At 34.0% G+C, this 13,369-nt stretch overlaps 1 protein-coding gene across 3 annotated transcripts in view; it reads right to left on the bottom strand.

Moving 5' to 3' along the window:
- Positions 1 to 4,207: 4,207 nt before the first annotated feature.
- Positions 4,208 to 13,369, bottom strand: part of LOC150096016 (uncharacterized) — a 381,411-nt gene continuing 372,249 nt past the window's right edge. For 2 of the 3 annotated variants that reach the window (XM_090409077.1, XM_090409079.1), the window contains one exon: positions 4,208 to 4,501. In XM_090409077.1, coding sequence (XP_090265203.1) covers positions 4,379 to 4,501 — 123 coding nt within the window. In that variant the 3' untranslated portion in view covers positions 4,208 to 4,378. The remainder of the gene's footprint in view (positions 4,502 to 13,369) is intronic. The other variant, XM_090409078.1, reaches the window with a different exon arrangement.

Here is a 13,369-nt window from a genome sequence, read left to right as displayed (position 1 = left end):
TTTTTGCATGGAGTAAGAGAACATACACAGGTGACATAGGATAGGAGTCGGTTCTGGTGCACAAACTTTCAGGACAATTGGAGAAATTCCATCAAGGCAGGAAGACTTTTTTGTGTCTAATTTGGACATATTTGTCTGATCTCTTCTGGCAAAAGGATGTTGGCATCTTGGAATGGTGGTGTGTGTGTGTGTGTGTGTGTGTGTGTGTGTGTGTGTGTGGTAGGGGGGGATTTATCATTTTCCATATTGTCAGTTAAGCATGCAGTGGAAGCAGGGTGTGAAGCCAGGAGATTGGCTTTTTCTATGCAATAGAGCAATCTGGGTATGATAAGGTGGGAAAGTTTTGCTGCAGAAGTTACAACCAATTGCTTTGGCAAGAGTCCAAAAGGCTCAGATGCCATTTGGACAAGATGCTAGTTTCCTACTATTTGTTCTCTCGAACTCTATTTTGGAAGCATTGATTTTTTTTTTTTTTTTTTGCATCTATTTCAGGCTTGAGTATAAGCTCTAAAGGAGGATGGAGTTCTTTATTTGAGCCAGTTATGGTATGCTTGATATTTCATTGGTACAGCCTTGGCACATTTTTTGGAGAACCAAGGTTTAGCTAGGGAACGACAGTTCAGAGTAGTGTGGGGAATGTATGTTTCCATGGCAGTGAAGATTACTTTGGTGATAAGTTCGGTGCATATGTTTGGGTTGGAAGACTAGAAGCAATAGTCTAACCATGGGATGAGGCACAGAAAACTGTTGCATGGGAGAGGAGATGAGCACTAGGTTGTGGTCAGAATTATCGGGGGAGCCTCACTATGTATTTGGAAGGGTCATTGGTGAGGAAAAGATCTACGGGGTTTGGTTCAGATTATCTCGTTGGCATGTGAACAAGTTATATAAGATCCTTGGTGATGACAAATGTTTCATCATCTGTGCCTGCAAGATCTGTGCAACTGGAGGAGGAAAGCCAGTTAGTGGTGTGGCCATTAAAATCTACTAGGATGATTATTTCACTGTTGGGAAAGTGGGACTGGAGAAAATCAATTTTTAAGGAGAGGAAATTAAAGAGCTCAGAGTGGTTTCTGGCATTAGGAGAGTGACAGACAGCAAATGAATTTGACTGAGTGGGGAAAGAATATTTTCAACCAAAGAAGGTCAAAGTTGGGTGCTCTCTGGCAAGGTGTGTCAGAGTGGATGTATGTGCAGATACCACCCTTGGGTCAAAAGGAGTTATAGTGTGTATAGTTTGGAAGGTTGAGATCAATAGTGTTGGGGAAGAGGTGAGATTTCAGTTTCTGCCAAAAAAGAGTAGCTCGGATTTGGTAGAATGAAGATGGTAGTGGATACTATTAATGTTGGAGTTGAGGCCATGGATATTGGTGAAGTGGATATGCAAAGTTCTGTGAGGCATATATTTGACTGCAAGGATTTTGCACATTTCCTATGAAAAGTTGCATCATGACCCCAAGGGATATTTCCTTAAGACCAACAACTTAATAAAAAAAAAACATAGTTTTTAAATAAACATAAAAAAAAGCATACATAATAAGAATATATGGGATTCCTAAAATGAATAACAGGTCTTACTATTACTGATGCAAGATACTCTCTAACTTCTCTATCAAAATACCTAGCAAACCTAGTAAGCCTTCACACCAGTCAAACATCCTCTTATGTAAAGAATACAATGCATTTGATAGAAAACAAAGATATAACAATGGTTCCTACTGATATATCCATACCACATATGTGGTATATCCATACCACAAAGTATGGATATAGTAAATCTGTTCACTAACATTCCAAGAACAGAAACCATACAACTATTACAAACCTCTTCCCACCACATAGTGGATCTCTTTAAACATTGCATCAACAGCACATTAAGTTAAATTCCAAGAAGAACATTTTGAACAGAAGGAAGGACTAGCAATAGACTTTTCACTTTTCCCTTGCAAGCAAGCCTATTCATGGAGTGGTTTGGAAAAAAAAAAAAAATGCCTTTCAACATCAAGGAATAAAACCTAAAATTGGATGAAGATATATCGCTATTTTCATCATCTGGCCTGATTATATTACCCAATTAGAAGATTTTGTCACCTACATCAATAAGCTTCACCATCAAATTAAAAACAAACAGGTCTTTAACGTTTTTGGATATGCTAGTTGAGGTATCAGAACAAAACACAATTTCTCAGTCTATAGGAAGCCAACATAGGATGGTACCTACATGCTACATCACATCACCATCCAGCACAAAAAATAGGCATCATCAAGCACTCCCTACATGATAGGACTTACACAATTCCCACTACCATAGAAAAAAAGGAACCAAGAGTTACAATACATGAGTTCAATCCTAATAAAAAAAAAAATTCTACATCAACCTTGAAAACAATCAGATCAACAGGAGCAGTGATTTTCCAATACATACAATGAGTCGCAGACAAAATAGCAAGGTTGCTTCATCAACAAAACATAAAGGTCAATTTCTACCCAATCAACAAAATTAATCACAAACTGTTTAAACCTCCACATCCACCACTTAAAAAAAACCAGATGTGTCTACAAAATCAGCTGTGGTTGTGGTTTACATTACATAGGACAAGCAGACAGATCTAGAGAGCTGTGCGGATCAGAACACTTCAAGAACATGGAGAACAAAATGGGACACAAATCAGGACTGGCAGTGCATACAACTGAAATAAAACATCAAGGGATATGGAAAAAACTTCTCATACATTAGCTTGGTCTTCTAATTCATCACAACATGCTCATATTTACTACTAATATACAGCAGCTCATAAACAAGCAAACAATGTCATAGCAAATACATGCTTTCCATTGTTAATTTATTCAAATATTTTTACTATGGTTGTTAACTGTTTTATTTCCTGTTTATAGCATTTTAGTAATTCACGTAATTATCCTGATGATCTCAAAAGAATTTTGCGAAACAATTCTGTGATATTAGGTTTAAGTCGCATGTTTGTAAACGCTGATGTAAATAAAATAATCACAATAATAATAAATCTTATTTCACTGGTTGAAACAAAAATTCATTAGAAAGTTGTGTTGTAATATTATGATATCAAGAAATGTTCTTATATTGATAAAAATAAATAAAGATATACACAAAGATATAGAGTAGAGTTCCTGTTACTTGCTACTGACAAAGAAGCACTGGCTAGTAGTAAATGAAAGACTGAAAATTTTAAAGTTCAAATATTTTGAAAAATGAGTATATGCTGAAACATCGTGTGATTGATACTAACAATGCATATTCTGTTCATAACTCATAAAAGTATTAAAACAGACAAAGCATCATCTATAATCTAAAATAGTAAGCCATAAATAGTGACAGGTGATGCTATATGTTCAAAATACTGGAATGCAGCAAACTAAGTTCATTAATATTATTGTAGAGGCAAAGAGTTTAGCATTCTTGCATTCAGATTTTTCTGAATGATTTGTCTAGTCAGAACAAATAAAAACAAAACCCATTACTTTGAAACCAAATGCTATCTCTAAGCATATCCAGCAGCTATTTCCTGTTTTCAGCATTTATCAGTTGTTTCTTTGAAAATTATTAGATCTGGAATTTAAAGCAAATGTTAGGGAAAATTTTTACTTGGAACAATTTTAATATTTGTAACTGGCAGTTATAGACATTAATACAACACAATACAATACTTTCTGAATCATTATAGAATTCTTATCTTTCACTGAACCAGATATAAAAGATTTTTCCACATCCCAATTTAATCAACTGTCAGAAAACAGAGTTGGATTATTTTGTTTGCTACACCATACACTGCTTTATTGCTTTCTGAACCCTGATAAATATCCAGGAACTTATTTTACAAACATTGTGGATGTGGTATAGCTAAAATCTGTTCAAATGTAATTTCATTTATGCATTAATGCTATTATGGTATTAAATCTGTATGATACAATTTTTTTTTTCTTTCCTTTTTTCAACAATTATGGTGTAACTGCAGATAACCTACCTGATTGGTAGGGTGAAAAATCATGTTTTATAAGGAAGTATTTTACAAATAAAAATTTAAAACTCGTACTCACTTTGACTTTCATCCATATTTTTGGTGTTTTTTTCTTCGGCAACACTGTACATGTTATTAAATTATGAACTTTGCAGGTCAATAACAAATTAGAAAATTATCACATGATTTTCACTTTAAGTAGTTCTCATAACCAATTTTTGGAAACAGCTTTATTAGTATCAACATCTAAATGTTTAGAAAGAAGAGTAATGGATGGCTCCTATTTAGCACAGTGCTACACACAATTATACATATCCAGTTTTATCTGTCTCTCTCTGACTGTGAAAAGAAAAAATAAAAATATGTCCGGTGTTCATTTAAAATTACTCTTTACTATCACCTGTCACAGTATCACGTGCTGCTTGTGCTTTAGACAGAGATTGTAAAGCTCTCTCTCTAAGTTTTTTCTCTAACTCTTCCAGATTTTCCTCTCCGGATTCTGATACCTAAAAAAAAAAAAAAAAAGAATATGAATATAAACTGTTTGAAACAATTTTGTGATATTATATTAGAAACTGTTAATTAAATAACATAAAGGGACAATTTACCAAACTCAGATCCTTTTATATTCAGATATAATGAGTCTTTTTCTATATTATTTTTTAAATGATAATCCCACCTATTGCAAAAGCTGTAAAAAAAACATATCACATTAGTACTATAAGCAGGATTAGAGTTAGATAATACAGAAATTGCGCTTTTAGAAACTGAACATGGTTTTTTCAGGATATTACAATTCTCTTATGAGTACATCATGTAATAAAAATTTACACCTAAAAAAAATAAAAATAGGTAACACTTTAGAATGTAGTAATGCAAATGCAAATATATAATGAAAAAATACCAAAAGCACCAAACCTTTGACTACCTTCATCTTAATTTACTACCACATATGTTCAATATGATGACACACATCTGGATTATGGACACCAGTTCAGTTCAAGTTCAGAGACAGCTGCATAGTGTTACACATTCTTCATATGAAGAGAAGGATAAGGACAACAGGATCAGCAAAAACCTGCAGAATGGGGGAGAAGGGTTCTAAGGAAAAAGCAGCACAAAGTTTCCTTGATTCAAATTAGATCAACTCATAATCTTGCAATTCAAGATAATCTCCAGGCTATCACAAAACCCTCTTTGAATTCCTGAAGCACCTGTATGATCCTTTAGTAAAACAGCTGACAAGCTTTCATGCATACTGCCAAGATCTATGCAAGAAGTTTTACCTATTATGCTTTTTTTTTTTTTTTTAAATCTTTAATGGCATCTATCTATTTGAAGAACAGCAGCATTTTCTTATTGTGAGTCATCTTGCATATCCCTAATGTCAACATAAAGTATCTGAATTATTATCTCTAATACCACTTTGGGATGTGTTCATTGCAGTGAATAATAGTATGTAACATGGATTGCTGCACATATAACCTTCTAATATTCTCATATCTTGTAGTACCTTATCATTTTCCACAACAAAAGAGCACCAGCTGTTCCAGATAAAGATGAAACCATATCAAACCAAAGCACTCAATTTAGCATCTCATAACTTTTTATTATTATAAAACTCGCATCACTACTGGCTTGAGCCTTTATTAATGACCAACTTACAGAATCTTTTTAGGCTAATAGCCTGAGTTATTATATTGAACAATTTCTATTTAGCATCAGTATACGATTTAGATGAGAGAAATATATGCATATGAAAAATAAACTAAGAACATAATACATTATCAAAGGTAAAGGATCTTGATGTAAGATGAGGAATATGCTTCAGCATTTAGGATGCTAAATCATTAGTCTGAATGATAATTCATTTCAGAATTGCAAAAAATGACCTAGATATCAGAACAGTTCATATAATTTTCAGTGCTGATAATCTACAAAAATAAGACAGCTAATCCTAGTTTTACTCAAACAAGTCAGGATTAATTTTATCTTACTGCTCATTTCATCTCAATTTTTGGATAAATGTCTTAAAATATTTTGCTAACTTTTGTAATTATAAGCATGCAAAACGTTCTTGGGATTATATACTGAAATGGTTAGTAGTTTGATTTACTGGCTGTAACAGAAATGAAGTGCTGCATGTTCTGGAAGGTAAGAAGGATAACTGGGGAGAGGAGAGAGAGATTGTATCATTACAGAAGAGCAATGTCCACACATGTAAGGGAAATTAGATATTATTAAATACTTCTATATATTTCACTCAGTGTAATATGAGCATACACTATACGCATCCTTTCCCATGTCTCAGTTACAACTGAGCAAGTAAGAGGAAATACTATTAAAGTTCAAGGAAAACAGGTATTAAAAATTATAAACAATTGTAATTACTTTCCAAAATGCCTATACAAGTTTTGGGAAATACATTCAATTAATAGTTTATAATTAATTTTATAACTATAAACAATTAATATATTTATAATTATTATAATTGTGATTTTTATTACATAACTAGACCTGTTTCCCTGGAACTTTAACAAGTTTGTGCTGTGTAGTGTCTACACATGTAAACCTCTAGTAGGAACTAGCTTTACTGTATACTTCTGAGTCAGGCAGTTGTGTTTATACAGCTTATACAGCACGTCAGTTGCAAATTTTTGGTAGAATTTTATTTGTAAAATTAGCATTTATGAAATGTCCTAATGATATCGAATATCTCAAATTCAATTTGAACTGATTTCAAGTTGTGTATATATATATATATATATGCATTTTTGTTTGCTTTAAAAAATTTGCTTCACATAGATTGTTGCTTTCTGTACCCAGTGATTGAATTATAAACAGCTGTTACACGTATTTTCTGCAACTGAAAATTGGAAGGTGGATGTTAAGAAACATGTTTGTTTAGATGCTATGTTTAGCATTACAATTAAAACTGTTCTTGGAATGTATTGTTGAATAAAAATGAATCCTATGAATTATAAGAAGTGAACAGTGTGTTGATTTCCAACAAAATAATATGTGAAATATCTATTATGGATAAGACAGAAGAAAGAGCCACTGACAAAAAGAAAAAATGAATATGTAAATGAACACGATACAGAAAACAATGGATAATTCTGACAATGATCAGAAATTATTCAGAGATTGGCATGAGGTGGTGCATTGTACAGGTTGGTGATTAGTGCTGCTGAAATATTTATTTTTTGTGATTTAGTAAATAATAATAGGTTAATTCACTGTAGTTTGGGTGTGTGATGGACACTGAATTATTTAGTATTAAGCAAACCATGTTTAAATTCAATATTGTCAGTAATGACAACGATGTGTGGTAGAACGGCAGTACACACGTCATTGTTGGGTTAAATGAATTTACATGATTTGTTCAGTGCATGTGTGTGTGAGATATCTGTCACAAAAGCTGAAGGATTTGTGGAGAGACAGCAAAACTGGTGAGTGTGTGTGTGTGTGTGTATAGTAAGTTTTAAAAATGAGTGCCAGATGGATAAAAGAATGAAGCAAGTGTTTGTAGAGTAGACAGTATTGACAGTAGACTGGAAAATGCTAATGTTGAACTTGCGACAATGGAAATACAAGAGAACAGAACAGTCCTAGATAAGGAAATAGAATATATGCATGTTATCCTTCACAGGACAAAGTGCAAATCTGAAAAAACTGCAGAAAAGTCAAGAGATTAACTGGACTGAGTAGAGAAAGAAGAAGCTGCAAGGTAAGTATAGAGATCATGTGAATAAATGAGAGAAATAAGGTAAGGAGAAAATTTTGTATGGAGATTCTATGATCAGAGGAGTACTTAATGAAAGTGTAACAAAATCCTGTTTTCCTAGCATGAATAATAATATTAGTGATGCTATCTGAGTGCAGAAAGATATGGTGAAAGAACTAATTGTCTTAGTTGGCACTAATGACCTGAGGAAAGAAGTATTCTATTAGGGAAGATGTGAAGGAGTAGTTATTTTTTGTTGCTTGAGGTGAAATGAGGAGGAGGAGGGGAAATGGTGATGATGATAGCAGACAAATCAATACACAGGCTATGTAAAAGGAATGAAGGGTTTGTAGACCTTATGGTCTGAATTTGACAGAAAGAAGGATTTGTATAGCATCAACAATCAGCACATAAATCGTTTTGATGTCAGGTGTCTAGAGAGAGCTTTGTTCACTGAGAGCTGCTGAAGTGCAAAATCAAGAAAATTTAAGCAATTAGGATGGATGCAGTAGGTGGATGAGTGAGTGAGTGTGCACCCATAAGGCAAGTGAGTGTGCATAAGAATGACCAAGAAATGCAAAATCTAGTATCTCAAGCAACAGTACCACATAGTGTAGTCAATTCAGGAAGTAAAGATGGATGGGGACCTAAAGCGATACTACGGTTTCTATACACTAATGTCAGAAGTATCAGGAACAAGAGGAGGACAGAGGATGTTTTTGATATTGATTAGTGCAACCTTGCCAAAAGTTATAGGCATTAGTGAGACTCAGCTAACAGCACATGATGCAGTTACTGGGGTGAATGAAAGGTTTATCATTTTTTAGAGATGGAGAAGATAAAATTGGGGAAGGGTACTGCTGTTGATAGCAGATGAATTGCAACCAAACAGATTTGGAAAACAGCCTCAAGAGTGGCTGTTCTTTTGAAACAGTTTGGTGCAAGATTGAGGCCAGTAAGTACCCTCCTGGCCTATATCAGGCTGGGGGGGGGGGGGGGAATCAAGGGATAATTCAGGAGGACATGCATCAGCAAATTAGAGAGATAGCATGTGATTGAGGGGACTCAGGGTACGAGATCTGGTTACAGGATCAGAAGAGCTATCCATAACTAAGGTTTAGGGAAAGTAACTAAGCAGTCTCAACTTGGGATATTGTAAAGCAGAAGGAATATTCTGTCAAGAAGGGGTATATGTGGAACTACACTGCAGGTGATTATAACAAACTTAGGAGGAAGCTTAAAGCTGTGCATTGGCATAAAAACCTGCAAGGGAAAGATGTTAGTAGTGCATGGGATATAGTTAAGGAGCATCAGGAGGAAGCAATAAGATTGTATACCCAAGGTCAGAAGGATTAATCATGTATGAGCAACAAATAATAAAATAAATAAATAATAATAAAAATGTCATGGAGAGTAAATAAGGAGAAAGATGACCAGTTAACTCACAAACAGTAGAAGTGTCAAGCAAGAAAGATGACATGGTAAGGAAGACAAAATCAGATTGAGAAGAAACTAGCCAAACAGGCTAAAAGGAAATCCCAAACAGTTCTTTCAATATGTGGCAAATAAGAGGAAGAATGACTATGAAAGGATAATCTTAATGAGTACTGATTGTGATGAGGTGAAAGAAGCAGAAAAACAGTTGAGCTATTCAGTGGCCACTCTTCAAGGGTGTATATAATACAAGTGAGGTTACTGCAATGATATGATAGACTGGTGTGGAAACAGAAGTGAATGAATTGGAGGTTCTTCAGATATTGCAGAATCTCAATGTAAATAAGCAGTGGGATTAGATGGAATATCAGTTCATTTTATGAAAAGGTGCAAGGGAACTGCTAATGCCCCTCTGCCTAAGCTCTTTAAGTCTCAGCTCTAGCAGAATTCTGAGTTAAGAGGGAAAAATAATTCCCTTGCATAAAGGAGGCTCTGAGACTGCAAATTATAGTCCAATTGGTATCTCAGGAGTGGTAGTAAAAGTACTGGAAAAGCTGATCAAAAAGAGAATTCACGAATGGGTGGATAAAAACATGATACTGTATGAGGGGCAACATGACTTTGTGAAGGGTAGGCCATGCCTTAGTAATTTACCAACTTTTTATAACAGAGGAACAGCCGAGTTGGATAAAGGAAATGGCTACATGATGATTCTGCTGGATTTTGCAAAGGCATTCGAGAATACTACATGGAACAATGTTATACAAATTAGAACCAATGGGATAGATGTGATAATGGTGATATGGATACAAGAGTTGCTGATGGACAGATATCAAGTAGTAGTATATGGAGGAGCAGAATCCAGGTGACAAGTGGTGTGTTGCAAGGTTCTGTGCTAAGGTCATTACTGTTTAATTTATACATAAATGATATAGGAAGTAATCTGAAGAGAAGTGTATTATATTTAGCTGTTTGCTGATGATGCTAAATTGGACAAAGTCATAGTTAATCAAGGCAATGTGAAGATAATGGGTATCAGTTTAATGTGAAAAAATATCAAGTTATGCTTTTTGGGATAAACAGATTACAAGCGGTGTACCACATTGCGTTTTCCAGGAATTAGATGAAACTAGAGATTTGGGAGCAGTAGTAGAAAGAGAGTTGAAGTTTAAAGGGCATATTGCTTGGCTATTGAAGAATGCACAAGTAAAGACAAGGAAGTTGTTAATCCTTTCTATAAGGACTTGATATATCCACATCTGGATTATCATACTCAAGTCTGGTTACCTGGGTTTCTTGAGAATGAGGAAGTAGTAGAAAGGATCCAGAGGTTAGTGACCAAGATGGTGAGTGCTGTGTGGAATACTCCTTGTGAGGATAGAAATAAGTGGTTGACATGTGAAAAAGAGGGGATATGATAGAAACATTTCAATTACTTAAAGGATTTTATAAGACTAATGAAGGAGAAATGTTTCAGCAGTTGGCTACAGAGGGCAGAACAAGGGGTCATCCCAGGAAGTTGAGCAAGAGTGTATTTAGTAGGGGTGTGAGGACTAGATTTTTTGCTTGTAGAGTGATGAATGAAAGCAATGGATTGACAGAAACAGCTGTGAGCACTTTGTCTATTAATGGGGTTAAGGAGAGGTATCGTAGATACTGCGTGGATAGTTTGGGTCTCCTGCAATGAGGCTTAGGACTCCATGGAGGTGCCTATACAATAATAAGGTATATATTAATATGTAAAAAGTGTACACTGATTATCAGTGAATAAAAGAAAATTCTGAGAAAACCAAATAAAACAGGTAAATGCCCATAATGTAACAAGGAAATATATATACAAATAACAAGATACAACAAACTGGACAATATAACAAGGAAATATCAAGGCACAACAAACTGGACAATATGGTCTGCTGCTACATCAATTCATGTATTCCTGCCATACCTAGATAAATCATCTGAACAACATTATTAGTTAGCTAGATTTAGCCCCTTAGTACAATTATTTACTGAGAGTTACAAATATATAGAGCAACTGTTTGTTATTGATTTTGCGAATAAATCTCTTTCACTCTTCTCTTTTTTTTTTTTTTCTTAAATTATGCCATTATTATGTCTAGTTTCCAGGATCATGTTGACCTCTCCACCCAGCAACTCACAGGATACACATATCCCAAATGTTAATTATTAATTTGTTTCCAGTAATGAAAGCATTTCTATTCTCATCTGTTCTATCCCTTCCTTATGTTTCCCATAGCTCATTAATGATGGTTCACATATTTACACCTCTTAGTAATTCAAATATAAAAATCAAATACAGCATTTTCCTAAATTATCATTTTCTAACATATCCTAAAACAAATGCATTGCTTTCCCCCATCCCACACACATGCAAATTCAGTTACAATCGAAGAACCATCATGATATGCAGCATTACCTCTGATATACAAGCATGAAATTGTTACAGGACAGTGTTTTCACTCAGTCTGCCAGATGGTTAGGGTAGTGGTGAGTGCCATCACAATAATGTGGATGTGTTAACAGCGTTTCCTCCTTTTATATTCCTTATTCTTTTAATTTAAACTATTCATGCACAACTCTTTCAATATCTTCATATTTTAAAACAATTTGGTTCTCCTTAACTATTCTTAAAATCATGTTTCTGTTGCTTGTATTTTATTTGAGTGTGCATTATTTTATATGAAATTTAAGCAAGCTTTATTATTATTCAATGTCCTTTTTAATTGTTCTGCAGATTTTCTGATTTTTTCCCCTTAATCTACAACTTTTTTTTTTTTTAAAGATGTATCATACCATATAAATCGGGTCTTGCCAAGCATGAAGTGAATACCAACCACAGAGTTATTTAGAATAATACCAAATCATAATAATGATCAAAGCATCTTCAAACATGAACATTTATTCAAAGAAAATTCTGAAGTCTTTTTACATTAGCCAAATTTTTACTACTCCAAAGTGTGAGAACTATATTTTCTGATCATATCAAAAGTGTTTTTTTTTTTTAATTTTATTATTTTAATTTTTTCCTTTGTATTTCAATCCTATTGTTCCTAAGTGTTGAATTCTAAGGGTGTGAGAAAAATGTTCTGCATGAAAGATAAGAAATGGGCAACTAGCTAGTCTACACACACATGCTTGCATCTAAACAATAGTCATCATAAAGGAAGTTAACTATAATCAATTATATTTAAATTTCTCCATTACAGTCAAACTCTCACTAGAGAAAACACCACTATAACAAACTACACAAGCATTATTTGGTACGCTATGCTAAAAGAAATTCACTATAGTAAACTCTTCCTGTGATCTCCTTGAGTTTGCTATAATGAGAATGACTATTCTCTTGGTTCTTGCAATACTTTGGTATACTCAAAGCAAAGTATTTATTTTATGTTATGAACAAATTTTATTTAAATGTTCAATTTTCTCAATATTGTATGTGTTTATTTCTTGACATATTAGAAAGGTCTGTCTCAGATAAAATAGTTGGATGGGTAGCCAAGCCTTTCTTTGTCCAAGGAGGATCTTGTTTTAGTAATGTATCACACATTTTATAATGTAAATGTAACAGCTCACAAAACCTCTAACAAGATTGGCATATAGCAGTTGGTAAATACCAACTTCTATGTGGCGATTTATAATAAATGAGTTTAGATAACTGACTGATTAATGGAGTGAATCTGGGACTGGTTATCTGGAGAAGGGTTTGAGGGGAAAAAAAAAAAGTGGAGCAGGAAAAGACCACTCTTAGATCACTGCCATTCTACGGAGATTTTATTTTATTTATTTATTGGGGGTGGTGAAGAAATTTTAACAAACAAAACAAACAAATTTGCAAAGTTAATATTTCAACAAAAATTATTTGGAAGCCACTGAATATGGGTTTATCTGCCAATTCAGTTTGAAAGCACAAGTGATGCTAAGTTAGTTGATGCCCAGTAAAACATGGAGTGCAGTTTGCAATGAGAAAATGGGCACTCCAATTAGAATTACCTGAATTTACTTTCAGTGCAAATTTAGTACAAATAATACACTGGATTATACCCAATCATCACACTACTGTTTACCATATAGTGAACATGTGTTGCACACATCGAGATTCACAAATCACCCACAGCAACCAGAAAGATTATAGACTCCAGAAAAGACAGCAAGAAAATACACATTCAAAATGGTTTAAAAAAACAAACTT

This window comes from Typopeltis vanoorti, chromosome 19 (assembly GCF_054136105.1).
Source record: "Typopeltis vanoorti isolate ZY-2024b chromosome 19, IOZ_Tvanoo_1.0, whole genome shotgun sequence".
Lineage (NCBI taxonomy): Eukaryota > Metazoa > Arthropoda > Arachnida > Uropygi > Thelyphonidae > Typopeltis > Typopeltis vanoorti.
This window is presented reverse-complemented; position numbering and strand designations above follow the sequence as displayed.